The sequence below is a fragment of the Cololabis saira genome, chromosome 4, assembly GCF_033807715.1.
Source record: "Cololabis saira isolate AMF1-May2022 chromosome 4, fColSai1.1, whole genome shotgun sequence".
Lineage (NCBI taxonomy): Eukaryota > Metazoa > Chordata > Actinopteri > Beloniformes > Belonidae > Cololabis > Cololabis saira.
In genome coordinates, this window is record NC_084590.1 from 9,065,395 (window position 1) to 9,084,085 (window position 18,691).

The 18,691-nt window shown below is 40.5% G+C and overlaps 1 protein-coding gene across 3 annotated transcripts in view; it reads right to left on the bottom strand.

Annotated features, from left to right (window-relative positions):
* Positions 1–18,691, bottom strand: part of epha4l (eph receptor A4, like) — a 62,908-nt gene that overhangs the window by 14,470 nt on the left and 29,747 nt on the right. For 2 of the 3 annotated variants that reach the window (XM_061718767.1, XM_061718765.1), the window contains exons 5-9: positions 15,156–15,491; positions 5,873–5,997; positions 5,604–5,763; positions 3,518–3,629; positions 62–120 (exon numbers count right to left, since the gene is read on the bottom strand). In XM_061718767.1, coding sequence (XP_061574751.1) covers positions 62–120; positions 3,518–3,629; positions 5,604–5,763; positions 5,873–5,997; positions 15,156–15,491 — 792 coding nt within the window. The remainder of the gene's footprint in view (positions 1–61; positions 121–3,517; positions 3,630–5,603; positions 5,764–5,872; positions 5,998–15,155; positions 15,492–18,691) is intronic. The other variant, XM_061718766.1, reaches the window with a different exon arrangement.

The window sequence follows — 18,691 nt, forward strand, 5'->3', positions numbered from 1 at the left end:
CCTGACAGCGCTGTGTTTTTGGATTATAGCGGGTGTAGGTGTGGCGTTAAGTGCGGGTTACCTTGATGTAAGTGTTTCTCTTCATCAGAGTCCTGCTTGGCCTTGCTGTATTTACTCCTTCTGGGGGGAAACAAAGAGAGAAAGAAGCAGAGTGGTCGGTCACTGTGCATTTACAATGTTGCCAAAGAGTTGGAGCGAAAAGACTACGAACAAAAATTGTTCATGATGTTAAAATGAAGACATGTTTAGTGAGTAAGACCTATTTGGCTCAAAGCGAGAGCTCTAAACGCACAGTACTTATCAATGACATCATGAGAAAAGTCTCATAACCACTCACCATTATTGAGATATCGCTGTTCTCGCTTAATATAATTAAACAGAGCTCATTACTAATACAGAAGGAATTCTTATTAACTCCTAACACATTTTATGGTACTTTTTAAATCACAATGTGTTTGTTTACACTTTTATGACTAGGGCTGTGCGATTAATCGATTTTAAATCTAAATAGGATTTATTAATCACAATCGATGTTAAAAAAAGGAAAATCGGAAAATCGATTTTCCTTTTTTGCAGCTTTTTTGCAGCTTTTTACAGACAGAGCTCGTCTAGTCATCTTTGTTTGGTCAAGAAAATTGTAAATGTTGTCACTTTACTAAACTCAAGGAGGATTTACAGTATCTTTCAATTGCACTTCATTCCCAATAGGGACATTTGTTTGCTATTTTTCTTTAAAAATGAAGATAAAATATTTGAAACAATTTATTCCATTGTCTTTTATAGTTTTACCAAAAAATATCGAATTCGAAATCGAAAATCAGGTTTTCAGAGAAAAAAATCGGGATTTTATTTTTGTCCAAAATCGCCCAGCCCTAATTCAGACAGAAAAAAAACTAAACTCCACTAGTTTCTATTCATTCATTTGTTGTAGCACACCAATGCATTTGTTTTTGCATCTTCATTTTGATCCACAACAGTGATCCAGCCAAAGGATATGTGGGTGCAGTACATTATTATAGCGTTTTAACAAGAGCCATGATGTTTCCCAAACCATAACCATGTCATTTTTAACGTCTAAACTTCGCTGATGTGTAAAATGACAATGAGAGAGGAAGAAAACACAAGTGATAGCCCCAAAACATTTTGAATGCATCCAAAAGTTCAAATCTGCAGTTGGGAGTTAATGTGTCGTGTATGGATCCGATCTCCAAATGGTCCAGCATCTGTGAGAGGACTCTGTGGTCTCTTAAATTTAAAGTAACACTCCTCTCGTATTTTATTTTCAAAGTTAAGGAGGATATTGTCCAACACTAATTTTCTGAAGGCCACTGAGGATAAAGCAACAACAACATGGAGTAATAAAAGCTATGAATCAATCCCTGAGAAGATGTTCTTAAATCCCTCCAAATCCCTCAGGAAGCCGGACACCTGTGCTCATATTGATGTGCAGATCGCTGGTGGAAATGACCAGATGTGCAGCACATTGTCCTCCCCTCCCCTATGGTTGACCGGCGATGGTAAACGGCTGCGTGATTGCCGTCCCTTCCAACAATCGCAGGATGGTCCGCCGCAGCACAATGACAGTGGCCATCGCATGCATATAAAAGAGGCTGACGAAACCACCTGCTTGGCTGGGAGGAGAGGCAATCACATGGAAAAGCGAGGACTCACACACACAAACACATTCAGCGGCGCCCTCCGCTCCCCACCATCCCCCCCCGCCAATGCACACATGCAAACAATGATTGGGTTTCCATATAAAGAGGCCCACAAGCATAAACAAACACACATGGCGTTAACACGTCCCTCCTTCCACTGCAACCACACACACTAACTTTGGTTTAAGGATATATACATACATATATATGTATATATATATATATATATATATATATATATACATATATATATATATATATATATACATATATATATATATATATATATATATATATATATATATATATATATATATATATATATATACATATATATAGGCCTGTGTTGAAAAAATCGATTTCCCAATTCTAAATCGATTCTCATATTAATTCCTAAAAATCGATTCATATGTCTAAAGATCGATTCTTTTTGTTTTTGTTTTTGTTTTTTTCTTTTATTTATTTATGTATTTGTTTTTTTTCATCATTACATTACAACTTTTGGTTATTTTTTTGTTTATCCCCAAAAAAGGAATGTTTTGTTGGACACGAGAATAACTGGTGCCATGTTTTTGCCTTTCAATATGTTTAAAGGTATGAAAACATTAAAGTGTTAGGTTATAATTGCATAAATTGTCTATATTTCATTACTTTATATACTGTCTTGGGGTTACATTTGCAAAAAATGCTAAAAACCAAATGCTCAAAAATTAAAAACCAAAATAGACCAAAAATGGAACAAATAAAAACGGAATGTGGGAAAAATTAAAACCGATTTCATCGTCTGTTTGCTGCGCCGGATCTGTTTGGTAATTCTGACCCACGATGTTTCTGAAAGCAGTTCTATCAGCATTCTGGGAGCTGATTGGTCCTTACAGCATCATTAGCTGCAATACTTGCTGTTTAATCTCAATATAATACTAGTATTAATATGTTGCAGAAGTACAGTCATATAATTCATGCAACAGCTGAAAAAAACAGTTTTAATAACACTAACCCAAATCAATATCGGAATCCAATCGGATCGAATCAAATCTTGATAATCGATTCTGAATCTTAAGAATTGGAATCAAATCGATTCTTGACATTTGAATCGATCCCCAGCCCTAATATGTATATATATATATATATATATATATATATATATATATATATATATATATATATGTATACATACACACACATACATACGTGCTTTCTTTCACATACATTTCCATTCATGAACTTCCCCACTCGGGGGAGCGTGGTTAACACCCCGAGGTGCGGCAGCTCCATCTGCATGTAATCCCATCTGTGTGACGCTGCTTTGTCCCGCTCCCTGGTTAACACCCTGAGATGGGGTCACTGCAAATCCACCTGATGCCTCTCTGTCTCCCTCTCTCTGTCTGCTCACCTCCCGCTTTTCACCGTCCTTTTTCCTGTTGCTCTTTTTTTTTTCCCCCGTCCCCCTGTCACTCTCATTCTCCCCATGGCCGTGAGCAAGGAGTAACAGGGATAATAGCTAAGAGCCGGGATTACCGCACTTAGTGGAGAGACAGACAGAGAGAGAGAGAAGGGTGAGGAAGGAGAGGTGCGGGGATGGATGCAGAGGACGGAGGATGAGGGGTCGCTGATTGCCTCCCATCAGCTGTCGGAGCTGTCAATTACGTCTCCGGTGTGGGGACTCATCACTCATCGCACGGGAGTGAGTCGTGCAAGCTGTCTGGCTCTGGCTGGGTGTATATGTGTTGAGTGTTTCTGAGCGACTCTCCTGACAGCTACTTTTCCCTGACAGTGAGGAAGACGTCGTCTGGAGGGCAAGAGGGAGAGACAGAAAGCAGAAGGGCCGGGAGGAGAGAGGAGAGAGGGGAGACGCTCACCTTCGACTGATCACAAAGGCACTGATGAGTATGATGAGGAGGACGACGCTGCCCACCACCGACACCAGCAGCACCGTGGAGTTGGCCCCGTCCCCGATGATAGGAGCCGGGACTGTGGGAGGAGAGAAGAACAGGGAGTTTAGGGAGGAAGGGAGATGTGTGAAAGGAGAAGGGGGGGGAACATTGGACAGAGACAAAGAGCAAAGTCAATGTCATTATGCTCGATCGAGTTGCCGCGCATGAATTAGCCCGTGTGCATTCTGTTTTGCTAAAGTAACCAATCCCCCTCCCACTTCCTCTCCGTATGTCCGTTCCTCCATCTACACACAGATCTGCTCCCTCCGGCTCCATTTTACAGTTCTGCACATGGAGTCTACTGCTGGGCATGCTTGGTTGGGAGACAATGATGAGCCATTAGGATGTGTGCTTGACCGTGTCATTACGGTGTCTATCTGCATTACAAAGAGGACACCTGGGCCTCTGCAGCGGCCCCTTCATTATTACTAGTTAGCTCAGGTCCCAGACATTTTACTGGAAAAGTGTTAAGAAAATACAGCCAGTTCAGATTAGGTCTGATTGATCACGTATAAATACTAATAATGATGAACCCATTTAGAAAAGTAAAGTAAAGCTGAATTTATGCAAGAAGAGAACAAGAAAAAACAAGAAAAAAGCTGGAATAAAGTGGAAATGGGAAAATAAACAGATAATAATTATGGGTAACACTTTATAATAACTATCCGTTATAACTAGTTAATAGATTAGTAAACAGTTAACTAATATGCTAGTAATGAGTTGTGAAGTATTTGTTAACAGTCGGTTAAGGATTCATAATGATGCTTATAGATAGTTAATAGGTCATTAATAAACTCATAGTTAATGAGTTATAAATGACTTGCTACATAACAAAAGATAACTTACAAGATGTTAGTTAACGAGTTATGAATGACTTGTTAACTGTATGTTAATGATTTATACCTATATCTCATAAATGAGTAATAGATCATGAGTAAATCACTTACTAATGACTTGTTAGGTATCAGTTAATGACTTGTTAAGAATCAGTTAATAGTTTATATACGTTATTGGGACGTTATTCTAAAGTTGCAACTATTCTTCATTAGTTTTTGTTGTTACTGTTTACTAATGATCTATTAACTAGTTATAACGGATAGTTATTATAAAGTGTTACCTGATTATGATAATAATAATTCTTGTTATGATCTTCTACTTTATTGAGGGTGTTAATATACATCCTATCCACTGTTATGCTTGGAATTATTTCAAGTTAGGAAAGGTGCAACAAATGAATGAATGATACATAAATAAATAAACAATATAGACTAGACTAAAACAGGGAAGTAGAAAAATGATCTTCAAGGATGTTGAAGTTATACATAAACAGAAGATATATGCTGTAACTGGTTACCCCCTCATAGTAACAACAGCTGATCAGACTCTAAGACTTTATTTCATATACATTATTAACTCTATTTCATATGCAACTTCTCTGGTCCATTTACAGGACAATTCCAAGCACATTTCTGAGGTTCTGAGGAGTTTTTAGCTGCACTGGAGCCAAAACTGGTGTCTGTGGATGTCATCAAGCAGGTGACCACCAGCCGAGAGGCAGGTCAGTCGGGACTGATAAGGGATTTCAAACTGGATCAGCGTCAACCCCGTACAGGTGCTCTCACTGTTCACGAGGATTGTCTAGTTGCTTAAACTCTCGTCAGTCCGAATTACAGCTGACATTTCTGAGACTTCATCTGGCAGCCACATGCAGGATATCAATGCCATGTATCTCCTTTATATGACAGCATATTCTGATTGATCGGCCTTTAATGAAAAGGCAAGGTCACATAACACATTCCCTCATGGCAGGATTTTTCAGAAAAGGGTGCGACAGAACTGTCCCGTGTTCGGCTGCGTCTGCAACCCGTCTACATCAAGCAGCTGCAGATGCTAATTAGCCTAAAGCTAACTCTGGTGCAATGCATCACATGTTTACATTTATGTTTTTAATTGCACATGGTCCCTCTCAAATAAAATGTAAAAAAAAAAAAGAAAAAAGGAGGAAACTCACCAGAGTTGGTCATGAACTCAAACGGGTTGCTGAATTCCCCGTAGCCCGCCGCCGTGCGGGCGCGCACGTGAAACACATAGGAAGTGAGGGGGGTGAGGCCTTTGATTTCTGTGTTTCTAGATGCTGTTTTTATGATGCGGTAGCTCCTTTCATTCTGGTCCTAAGGGAGACGGACACAGAGACAATACAGTGATTAAACTTTTGAAGATTTTTGTTTTTTTTTGGTAGAGAAAATTTTATCAAAGAAACTTCCCGAGGGCTCCCCTCACCTTTTCATAGTATTTGACCTCGTACTCGAGGATAACCCCGTTGGCTCTATCTGGTGGCTGCCAGGACAGGGAGATGGTGTGTCTGGTGATATCTTTACCCTGGATGGAAGTCACTGGAGAGGGAGCTGTTCAAAGAAAGAGACAAAAGAAGAAAAGAAAGATTTAGCCTGCTGCTTTTTCCCCCAGTTGTTTTTGGCCTTGGAGACATGGAGTCTGTTTTGCCCTGCTCTCCTTAATCCCTCGCTCTTTGCTCCTGATGAGAAAGTCAAACAGCAGACCAGACCACGAGGAAATCATTCCCATTTGTCTTTGAACTTGGCTCCCATTCAAGATGGGATGTGTGACAGAGCTGCATGGTCACGCAGCTGAACTGCCCAAGGTGGAGTGTATGACAAGAATCTATTTCTGATCCCATGGCTGGCATCGATAAAACTGATCCAAGCTGACAAGCACCAGGGCCACTTTCCCCTAACTTCCTCCAGCTTAGATGCTCAGGTCACCCTGAGAGAATGTGCATTACTACCAAGTGAAAGAAAAAATCAGAACAAGGTCAACACCTTTTGCTTTCTCTTTCTGTCTTTAACAGAGCAAATCAATTGGTTTTCATTAAAGCTCCAGAGTGCGATCTTATCTAAAAACCCTCTCTGGCACATTTGATAATGAGCCCATAATTCAAGCAGCAGCACTGTCTTCATTCACGCACCTTTAACACGTGAAGGTTAAAGCACAGATAATGGCCAGCACTTTCCCCCCTCAGTGTATCAGCACTGCACAAATCAAAGCCCTATCTTTAGGGAGTGTGACAACGCTAAAATTGGGATTTACACAAAGAGGAGTACAAATCATTTCCCTGTTCCTGTCATTCAGGTCTGGCAACACTGGCTTTAAACTACACACTCAAGTTATTGAACTTATACCGGTATTTGTTTTACCAATGTAAAAAAACTAACTCCAAAATCTTCTTCGTGATTAAGTGATTTTAAATTTTTTCCTTATGTTTCAAAAAAAGTATAATTTTCTCTTCGACTAATTACAACAATGCTAATTTTGAAAATACAGAATACTTAGCTGTAATGTATATTTGTACATTTTTGGTGTTTTTTTTGACAGAAGAAGAACTGACAGACAGTCACATGCAAACCAGAGCAGAGGTGTCTTCAGTATTCACATTCATTACTCAGGTAGAAGTATAGATACTAGAGTTTAAAAATACTCCTGTAGAAGTTGAAGTATCAACTCAAGTTTTTTACTCAAGTAAAAGTATAAAAGTACTGGTTTCAAAACTACTTAAAGTATAAAAGTAAAAGTAATGTAAGGGGGAAAAAGCCATTAAGGACAAAAGCCATTTAAAATGAATGCATCTTAGTATAATGCAAATATATTAAAGAAGCATATATGTGTACTATTGAGCATTAACATGTGTTTCAGAGACCAGGAGATATGATGACTAGTTGCCTAAAAGTATTGTAATGATGCAAAAAGTCAAACTTCAGAGGCATGTTATCATTTATCCTAACCTTTATTGGAATGTACATCCAAGTTTAGTTGCAGGAATCTGAGGGAACGGATGTAAGAACAAAACTGGACAAGAACATCTGAAACAACCACAACCAAATTCACTCTATCCGGATGGAGCAATTTAACTGGATAGTTTATTTTTAAAGGCCGAAATGAAATAGAGTAACGAGGCTGTTTTTAAAATGTAAGGAGTAAAAAGTACAGATAATTGCGTGAAAATGTAAGGAGTAAAAGTAAAAAGTTACTCCCGTGAAGTATAGATAACCAAAATTTCTACTTAAGTAAGCTAACGAAGTATTTGTACTTCGTTACTTGACACCTCTGAACCAGAGACAAGAGTGTACGCTAGGGATGGGCGGTATGGACTAAAACATTTATCACAATAATTTCTGGCATTTATCCCGATAACGATAAAAATGACGATAAAAAAATACCAATTCAACTCCACCTTTTTAACTATGAATCTATCTCGCTCTCAGATCCACCATGTTTGTTACACAAAAACCTCATCAATGGGAATTTATCCTTCTTTCTTTCTTTCTTTCTTTCTTTCTTTCTTTCTTTCTTTCTTTCTTTCTTTCTTTCTTTCTTTCTTTCTTTTTTTCTGGCTCATTTCTTTCTTTCTTTTTCTTTCTTTCTTTCTCGCTCATTTCTTTCTTTCTTTCTTTATGGCTCATTTCCTTCCTTCCTTCCTTCCTTCCTTCCTTCCTTCCTTCCTTCCTTCCTTCCTTCCTTCCTTCCTTCCATCCTTCCTTCCTTCCTTCCTTCCTTCCTTCCTTCCTTCCTTCCTTCCTTCCTTCCTTCCTTCCTTCCTTCCTTCCTTCCTTCCTTCCTTCCTTCCTTCCTTCCTTCCTTCCTTCCTTCCTTCCTTCCTTCCTTCCTTCCTTCCTTCCTTCGTTCTGCGTCGATTTAACACAGAACCATAAATCAACTTTACACAAAAACCTCATCAATGGGAATTTATCCTTCTTTCTTTCTTTCTTTCTTTCTTTCTTTCTTTCTTTCTTTCTTTCTTTCTTTCTTTCTTTCTTTCTTTCTTTCTTTCTTTCTTTCTTTCTTTCTTTCTTTCTTTCTTTCTTTCTTTCTTTCTTTTTTTCTGGCTCATTTCTTTCTTTCTTTTTCTTTCTTTCTTTCTCGCTCATTTCTTTCTTTCTTTCTTTATGGCTCATTTCCTTCCTTCCTTCCTTCCTTCCTTCCTTCCTTCCTTCCTTCCTTCCTTCCTTCCTTCCTTCCTTCCTTCCTTCCTTCCTTCCTTCCTTCCTTCCTTCCTTCGTTCTGCGTCGATTTAACACAGAACCATAAATCAACTTTACACAAAAACGTCATCAATGGGAATTTATCGTTTTTTACCGCGAGATGAGAAATTCTTATCGTGGGGAATTTTTTTGACGGTTTATCGTGAACGGTAAAATATCGCCCATCCCTAGTGTACGCTGTACGGGACAGAAAAATAATAAATAAATGAAAACTCTCCAGATCTTTGGAGGTTCTGGGATGGGCAGATCTCACATTTACTCTCCTCAGCACGACACACAAAAGAACGTGTTTACCCAGAGCCCTGCAACCGTTTTTAAGCATCTTCTCTTCACACTCCACAGAATGTGTGACCTCTGCTCCTCACTGATTACTGTAACCTTACTCGCTACGGACCATCTGCCTTTTAAAAAATTACAGTGGGATGATTAATGAGGGGTCCAGAGATCCACAGATTATGATTGGATTATCCATGACATTATATACATTCTCATCACTTTGGCTGGCGACTCCAGGGAGTCTCACTCCAAGCTAAGGCTAACAAACCCCTGCTTTTAGCTAAGGATTGAGTTCAAACAGGCCTGGGTTGAGTTTCAGTGGTTGATGAAGCAGCAGGGGGGGAGGGGGGGGATGGAGGGGGGGTGTCTCTGGTGGGGGTTGAGACTAAGATGGAGAGGGATGGGATGGGATTGCAGACATCTCCCTGGTAAATGGATTAACCTGAGGTTGTGTCATCCTGTTGGCCTAATGTGTTGCGTCTCCGTTAAACAATTAGATGGCAGCCATTTGTATCCCTCCGATCAATCTTGCCCGGCAGCGAGAGCCAATTTAAAGGCCCTCGGGGGGCCGGACCGAGGACGCTCTGATTCAGAAAGGAAACACCTGAGGAGCCGCGGGCCATCATTCCCCAAAGGTAATTCGAACATCCATCTTTCTTCCAAAGATGACAGATACGGCGATGTAACCGTGTTCTGCTCAGCTCTTGTTGCGCTTTTTATTTTTCCCTCTAATGTGGGGATAAAGATGAATGATTTCTGAGTGCTTTTCTTCTCAAGTTCATTATGACACAGCAGCTCAGACACAAGAGAAGTAATCTATCAGGGATAACTTTTACAAAATCAGTCGGATGGATACCTAAAAAGCAAACTGATACAGAGCCAAATCTGAAATACTGTAGAACCCCTTCATTCAAGTTTAACCCTGAGTTAAACTTGAATAAAGAGTTTATTTTGCCTCTTTTTGGGCAGGCTACATCTAGAGCAGCGGTCGGCAACCCAAAATGTTGAAAGAGCCATATTGGACCAAAAACACAAAAAAACAAATATGTCTGGAGCCACAAACAATGAAAAGTCTCATACAGTATAAGCCTTAGAATGAAGGCAACACATGCTGTATGTATCTATATTAGCTATAACTGGGGGGAGAAATGTGGAGAAAAAAGTAGAAATTTCGAGAAAAAAGTCAATTTCGTGAATAAAGTCGAAATGTCGAGAAAAAAGTTGAAATGTTGAGAAAAAAGTTGAAATTTTAAGAAAAAAGTCGAAATGTCGAGAAAAAAGTCGAAATGTTGAGATTAATGTTGAAGTACAGTCTCGAGAAAAAAGTTGAAATGTCGAGAAAAAAGTCAAGATTTCGTGAAAAAAATTGAAATGTCGAGAAAAAAGTCAAAATTTTGCGAAAAAAGTCGAAATGTTGAGATTAAAAAGGAAATGAAAAAGGAAGAAAAAAAAGGAAAAAAAGAAGAAAAAAAGAAGAAAAAATGGAAGAAAAAAAAGGTCAAACATCAAACACTCCAGGAGCCACTAGGGCGGCGCTAAAGAGCAGCATGCGGCTCTAGAGCCGCGGGTTGCCGACCCCCGATCTAGAGGAATACTGTCATTTCTTTCTGCCACTTGACTGCACAGGCTAAATGTGTGGGTGGAAGAATATTGCACATGGTAAATATTCAGATCTCATTTCAGAATGAAAAACACCCTCTTTTTTATGCCCTGTGACACTCGCACACATGCAAACACAGCACACCTGCATCAGCAACACAAAGGACCTCATTAAAAAATCAGAAAGATAGGAATTCAAAAAGAGAAATGTACACCTCGTCCCATTATCTCGCGGAGAGAGCAAAAGACTCAATCACATCACCCATGAATGCATGAAAATGAGTTGCAGAGGTGGAGGGAGTAAAAGGAAAAAAAAAAGAAAACTCCCAGAGGAACGGTGAAGGTTTGTGGCTGTTTTATTTCCAGAGGCTTGTGAGGTTTCATTTCTGTATGCCTGTTGAGCGAGTGAGTTTGTCTTTGCGACAAAGTATTTGCAGCGCTTGGAGCATCTGTGGTCGGGGCCCAGCATTTGCACGAATATGTGGTCGACAACAGTTCAGCATTAAAAAGAGGCGGGGGCCGCGGAGCACATGTGGCTGCCAGATTGGAACCTCGTCTCCAGATTTGAGTCACTCAACTTCTGCTGCAGTCAAGGAAAAATAGTAGAGGTGGGAGCCGTTTTTCAGCTCCCGCTGCTTACAAGACCCCCCCCCTTCCAACAAAAAAAAAAACTGTTCCCACCTCCCCCCAAACACATTTGGACATGTATTTTGTGTCCGATGTGCCAGAACGATGGAAACTCACATCCCTCGCGGAGAAACAGACTTGCCCACACACACACAATCCCTCATGCACTAATTCACTTTATTCGCCCTAAACCGGCCAAGGATTTTGTATGAAGACATAAACATGTCTCTCGCAAATTCTCTCAATGCTTTTTTTCTCACGCATGCACACATAAAGCGCTTGATCCCCCAGAGGGGGGAGAAAAACATCCATTTACAGCCAGGGGTCAGTTCAAAGCCTGGGCATTTCTCCCCGCCCGCCCGCCCGCCCGCCTCCCCTTCTCCATGCGGCCCGGGTGAAAGAGGTTACACCCGGGCTGATTTACGAGGGTGGGATTGTTCATGGCGACACATGGAATCTGACCTTCTCCTGATCACAGATACATACACAGGCAACACTCACATCTCTATATTTGTCTGGCTGGATTCCTTTAGCACCTACAGCACCTTTGTCTATATTTCTTTGATGCAAAAAATACAAGAGCGCTCCTTCCTTTCCAACCTGGCCAACCTTAACTTTATCCTCTCCAGCTGAAACTTTAACTTTTATTGGAAGGCGGTGGCGCGGGGTGTCTTTTCCACAGCACTTATAAATCCTAATAAATCTATCATAATAAATGTGTAATCCATGGTGTCTGGATGAGGGGAGGCAATTGAGAAAGAGGGACAGCCGCAGATGACTGGCTGGATTACCAGCGGCTGAAACCAGAGCTGCCAAAGCCCCTGCCGAGCATTAGCAGGGAGAAATCCAATCAGTCTGGAGATATTCACTTTAACATGCACAAAAATGAGAAGCGACACACGTGCACGCACAGAGAAATGCATTATTGGAGGGACAAATCTAGATAATCTTAATCTCTGAGCATGCAAATATTCTGCATAACCCACGCTTGAACTTCTACTCACGTATAGGGTCAGTCCTATACTTGATTGCTTTAAATTGTTCACTGCATGCAAATATCTTAAACATGCATCAGCATTTATCATGGCTGTTGGTTGTAGACGGATTCAAATTAAGTCTCCTTACTTTCATGAGGAATTTGATTAATAGTAAAAAACCACAATATTTCGCAGATCAGATAGTGTTCACTAGAAACGTCAATAAATATCCAACCAGACAATCATGTTATGATCATTTACTGGCACCTTAGCCAAGAACAAACTTTTTAAAACACACTGTTATATATAAAGCTATCACAGAATGGAACGTATTACCTGATAACATTAAAAAATATTACATCAAAATACAGTTTTAAAAAGGTAGCAAAAGACTTTTTACATAAAATTCAATGAGTAACAAATATATCACGTGCTATAATTTATTAAAGGAATGTATTTGTTGGTTATACTTCGTGGTATTGTAATGACTGTATGATGCATTTTTTTTTGTACCACTAATGTATTTTACATAGAAAGTTTGCTGTTTGTGTATATTATGACTCGGTGTTACAGTGATCCATAACAGCGATAAATGTGTTTATGTATGGACTATGTTCTTTTAAAATTGCATTGGGGACCCCAGGAAGATTAGCTGATGTTGCGACATCAGCTAATGGGGATCCTATAAATAAACCAATAAACAAATAGGGTCAGTCCTACATATGTCTAAATACAAGCAAAACGCATATACGAACACTTTTATAGAGCTTCCACCTTGCAGATTCATATAACTTCCCCCCCGGGGTTAACACATGTGTAACACCCACGCGTGACACGCCAAAGGCAAAGTCATCCATGTCTTAGAAGTTAAATTCAGCAGAATAGCCTTGAGTAACGTCAGGGGAACCATGCTGCAGGTGCTGGGGGTGTTTTTCTGTGAATCCATGTATGAAAGGTTCACCTTGGAGCATTGCACAGCTGTGCATGTGCGTGAGCATGCTGACAGGCTATGGCGTGCATTCTGCATGGACTATAGGGCATAGTCCATTACGGCTCCCACACACGCCTGCCTGGTAGCTGCACATCTCCCACACGCAGCACATCCATTCATCTCCGGCTTCAAGACCCCTGGCCGATAAATCAAACCACTGTGTCCTTAAATTGTTAAGTCCTATTCAAGATATTCACTTTTCCCATGGAAGGAAATTAGTGATAAAAAAGACACAAAAAGGCACTAAGCTCGCCACCCAAGAGCAGAGCAGTAAAGGAGAACCGAGGTAATGATCTGCTGTAATTGGAAGAGAGGGGGAAGAGACTGAGAGAAAAGACCAGGGTTGTAAAAAACCATTTGCACGACAACAGGTTACGCATTGGTTAAATGACAAAACAACGTGGAGCTCTGAACACACCCCTCGGCTCCTCTCAGCTGTGAAAAAGCAGCCGTATTCATAAGTGTATTCTATATCAATAATTACACACACATCCACAAATACACACAAGGAGCAGTATCATTATTAATGAGGGCTCCACAGATCAATATAACTCATCTCATTCATTAACGTGGCAGCTAAATATAGCCCGGTAACCCTATTTTCAGTCTCGACTTGGCTTGCCTAATTATGGAAAACTCCAGTGAAATATTGAAGGAAATCATTTCTGACTGCAGAGAGTCCATCACCCTCCTAATAATCATCCTGTTTACAAGCATCTGTAACTTAAACATACAGTATTTTGACGTGCAGGTTACCAGGCAAACAGCAACAAACACAAGCTGCAAGAAATAAGTAACTAATAAGTAACAGCATTTTCTGATTTACGTGAAGGAAACTATCAGAGATCTCCAGCAACGTTAAAGAAGATGAGCAAAATGACAAAACTGCTCTTTTCAAAAATGAAGTAGAATTGAATAAATCGGCTCATTAAGAGATAACAACAAATATTAGACTGGAATAGAGTAAGGTTATACTTGGATTAAACTGGTCTCGAGTTAATTGGTCTACACTGAACCCTGGATCTCTTTATGTGCCTTAAAATGACTTTTACTGTAAACTGGCACATTATTAACTGAATTAAATTGAACTACATTTTAATAGTGTCCTTCACTTTACTTACTTAGTTTTAACTAGGCCTGTGTTGAAAAAAATCGATTCTCATATTAATTCCTAAAAATCGATTCGTACGTCTAAAGATCCATATTTTTTCATTATTACATTTTCGCCCGGTGAACTTTAGTCCCAGTAGTCACGTCCTTTAATTCACACAGGCGGTGTTGAGCTGTTGCAATTTGTTTCTTTTTTTGCACTTTAAATGGATATTGAAAGGCTTATTTGAGTTATTTATTTCTTAGTTATTTATTTCATACAAATAACTTTTGGTATTTTTTTGTTTATAACCCAAAAAAGGAATGTTTTGTTGGACTCGAAAATAACTACTGCCATGTTTTTGGCTTTAAATATGTTTAAAAGTATGATAACATTAACGTTTTCAGTTATCATTGCTTTATATACTTTCTTGGGGTTACATTTGCATAAAATGCTAAAAACCAAATTCTCACCAATTAAAAGCCAAAAAACACAGAAAATGGAAAAAATTAAACCGATTTCATCCGTCTCTGTTTCCTCCCTGGATCTGTTTGGTAATTCTGACCCACGATGTTTCTGAAAGTAGTTCTATCAGCATTCTGGGAGCTGATTGGTCCTTACAGCATCATTAGCTGCAATACTTGCTGTTGAATCTCAATATAATACTAGTATTAATATGTTGCAGAACTACAGTCATATAATTCATGCAACAGCTCAAAAAACAGTTTTAATAACACTAACCCAAATCAATATCGGAATTGGATCGAATCAAATCTTGATAATCGATTCTGAATCTTAAGAATCGGAATCAAAATGATTCTTGACATTTGAATCGATGCCCAACCCTGGTTGTAACTAGTAAAATGCAGACTGTGCAATGACATGATGGTGATGTTTTAACACCAACCCTAACCCTCTCTCACTGAGCAGAGATGAATGTTCCTCTTACCGGCCTGGTTGGTGGTGACGGTGACGGACACGGCCTGGTCGGGCCCCGGGCTCTGAGAGGACACTCCGTTCACCGCCCACACCTCAAAGGTGTAGTTGGTGTGAGCCTGCAGCTCGTTGATGGACACCCGGGTTCCCTTCAGGCTCAGCTGCTGGGGGCTAAAGTGGATGCCGTTACCGCAGGCCTGGCAGCGCCGGCCGTCGGGCCCGCAGCGCTTGCACACCACGTTGTACGTCAAGTCCTGGCGTCCCCCCGAGCTCCGAGGAGCGCTCCACTCCAGGTTCACAGATGTCTCATTTACGTTGGAGATGAGATGGACAGGAGCTGACGGAGGGCCTGGGAAGGACAGCCAAACAGGAAGGAGTTAGTGGGAAGGTTGGGTAGAGCAACAGCAGGCACAGTTACACCGATATTCACTCGGTGCAGACTGAGAATGATCTCTATATTCTAGCAGTTCTCCCTGACCACAGTAATATCTCTGGGTGAAAACTTCAAAAAGCTCACTCCCCTGTGGTTTTGGCAATTCATTCTTACCTCACATGTAGAACTGGCTAAAATATAAACGTGTAATTGACTGGGTTTTCCCTTTAATGGAAGCTGACGCTTCTTGGATTCCCTTTTAACGGCCTATGCATTACAGCTCAGGAGGATCCAATATCACCTCAGTTAATTCAGATTGTTAAATGAAATCCAATAGGCCAGCAGGGTCCATTCAGATTCAGAGTTGAGTCAGCTGTAAGGGAGGGGTTGGGGGGGGCCCGGCCCGGCCTACTACTAACACTGGAACTTCATGGCTCGCACTCAATTTTGACAAAGTTTGCTGTGGACCTTTATTAAGTTTCCTGATTTAATGTCAAACCCACCTGCAGCAGTTTTATATTGAAGCAGCATTGCTGGTACGTGGCACACACTCTGCAGCACATCAGTTCCTATTTACGTGTCAACTATATTGTAAATAATGTTTTTTTTGCAATGCCATCAACCAGCGGTAATTGACTTAACTCTCCCTTACGCGCCCCATGCCTCAGTTGTCCCTGTCTCCTCTCTGACTAATGAAGCGCGCGCCAGCGGGCTGGCAGATCGATGCCGGGTGAAATATGAAAGCTAGTCACTTCACTGACGAATCATTTCACAATGGAAATTAATAATCAGTGTTATTTTTGGAGGAGCGGAGTGGCAATGAATGATTTTCGCAGAAACACCGAGACCAGAAGGGGAAACATTTTTCAGAAAAGTGTGTGCACAACCAAGGAGGAAGGAATCCACTGTGAATGTGGAAGACTCGAACCACATCCTATATCTAGGTAAGCCGTTGTCCGGAGGAGAGAGGAGAATGAGCAAAAGACGACATAAATGTAAAGGCTGCAAGGAATGAGATGGAGGGAAAAACAGACGGAGAAGACGAATACAGCAGAAAGCCTCCGACTGGTGTGTAGGAGCAGGTAGAGACAGAAGGACGGACAGATCCATCTGTCCAGGATACGAGATGTGAAAGTGAAGAATGCAGACGGTGGACTGTTAATATTAGCATCACTCAATTTCCCCTTTACAACCGAAGCCTACAATGAAAATCTATTAATAAATTCTCATTAAAAACCATGACAGAGCACCCCCCCTCTTCCTGCTTCCCCCTCTTTTGTCATCTTTCACCTCATTTACCCCTTTTCAGACAATGGGAACACATCACGTAAGGGCTTTCTAAATTAAGAAAGCAACGTAACAATGCTATTGTTGGTGTGTTTAACTAACGTCTGTTCCCTTCAGAGACACACAGGTGTACTGTCAAAGATACTAAGCTGTTGTGTTTCATAAAGCCAATAGCCCCAATAGAAGCATTTTATTGCTTCTATAAAATGTTTGAGTAGAAAGATTAAGAATGTAAGTAGGGCTGGGCGATTTTGGACAAAAATAAAATCCCGATTTTTTTCTCTGAAAACCCGATTTTCGATTTCGATATTTTTTGGTAAAACTATAAAAGACAATGGAATAAATTGTTTCAAATATTTTATCTTAATTTTTAAAGAAAAATAGCAAACAAATTTCCCTATTGGGAATGAAGTGCAATTGAAAGATACTGTAAATCCTCCTTGAGTTTAGTAAAGTGACAACATTTACATTTTTTTGACCAAACAAAGATGACTAGACGAGCTCTGTCTGTAAAAAGCTGCAAAAAAGCTGCAAAAAAGGAAAATCGATTTTCCGATTCTCCTTTTTTTAACATCGATTGTGATTAATAAATCCAATTTAGATTTAAAATCGATTAATTGCACAGCCATAAATGTAAGGGTTGCTTTTTTTTTCTTAACTTAAAAAACACTCATATCTTGAAAATGACTAGAACACAAAGAAATGCAGGTGTGTGCGTTGTGTGTGTGTGTGTGTGTGTGTGTGTGTGTGTGTGTGTGTGTGTGTGTGTGTGTGTGTGTGTGTGTGTGTGTGTGTGTGTGTAATCGGCTCAAACACTGTTTTGTTTGGCGGTTGCTATGACAAACATGGCAACTATGCTATATAACTTTATGGCTGTTTGAAGTCTTAAATATATTTCACTATGTTCTCTGCTTTTGGCAGACGCTTACATCACACACAGAACTACCCCCGGCTGTACCTGTCGCTCTCCCAGAATGCACCACTGGGAGCGAGGGAGCGTGGAGAGAGCCGTCGGCTGTGACTGACACCCGTTAATTAATCCTGGGAGACGGGAGCGCGATGCTCGCACAACCTTCACACGCTGGCTGAACACGCCGCTAAACTCTCCAGCCCCACCACCAATCTGTCTTTCTCATTCTGAGTCCCCCGCTATTCTCCATCCTTTTCATCTGCAAGTTCCCACCTTCTCCTCCTCACCTCTCTCTGCCGTCTCTCTGTCCTCTTTTTTACGCAGCGCCGACTTACAGAGCAGTTAAATTGGCCAGAGTGTCGACCCTGCTATTACCATCCAGCTGGGGTTTGTTCAATGACCCCCTTGAGTCGTCCATACTTTGCATTCATTCCCCACTCCACCCCTCCTTCTTTCTCTCCAAAACCACTGCTAAGAAAACTGAGAAAAAATCTGAGAAACAAATCACAGTTTGAGGAGAAAAGCCAAAACGGAGAGCAAGTCTCTTTCTCATGTGAGCCCAGCGGTCGTCTGGCCCCGATCCTTCGTTCCTGCTCTGCGGTGAATGTGTGCGCTCACGCTGACCCACAGTTACTCATGTGTGTTACTGACCGGGTCCTGCGTTTTAATATTCTAAATGACTCGCTCTCTGCCAAAACTAACTGAAACGTATGTTGTGTAAATATCAGGTTATGAAACACGTGGAGGTTTTTTGCATAGCTGGATCTCAGCGGGGCAACAAAAGTCCTTCAGTAAAGAGAAAGAAAAATGAAACACAACAGCGTAAGACTGTAAATCCGACATGAGTAAAAGAAAGGAGAATAAAACACCAAAATCTCGAGCCACGAGAAAAAGAAGAAAAAGGGAAACCTCATTAAAAAAACGTGTCAAAAAAACATTGTTTTAGCAAAGACAAACTTCCACTAATCTCTTCAGTTGT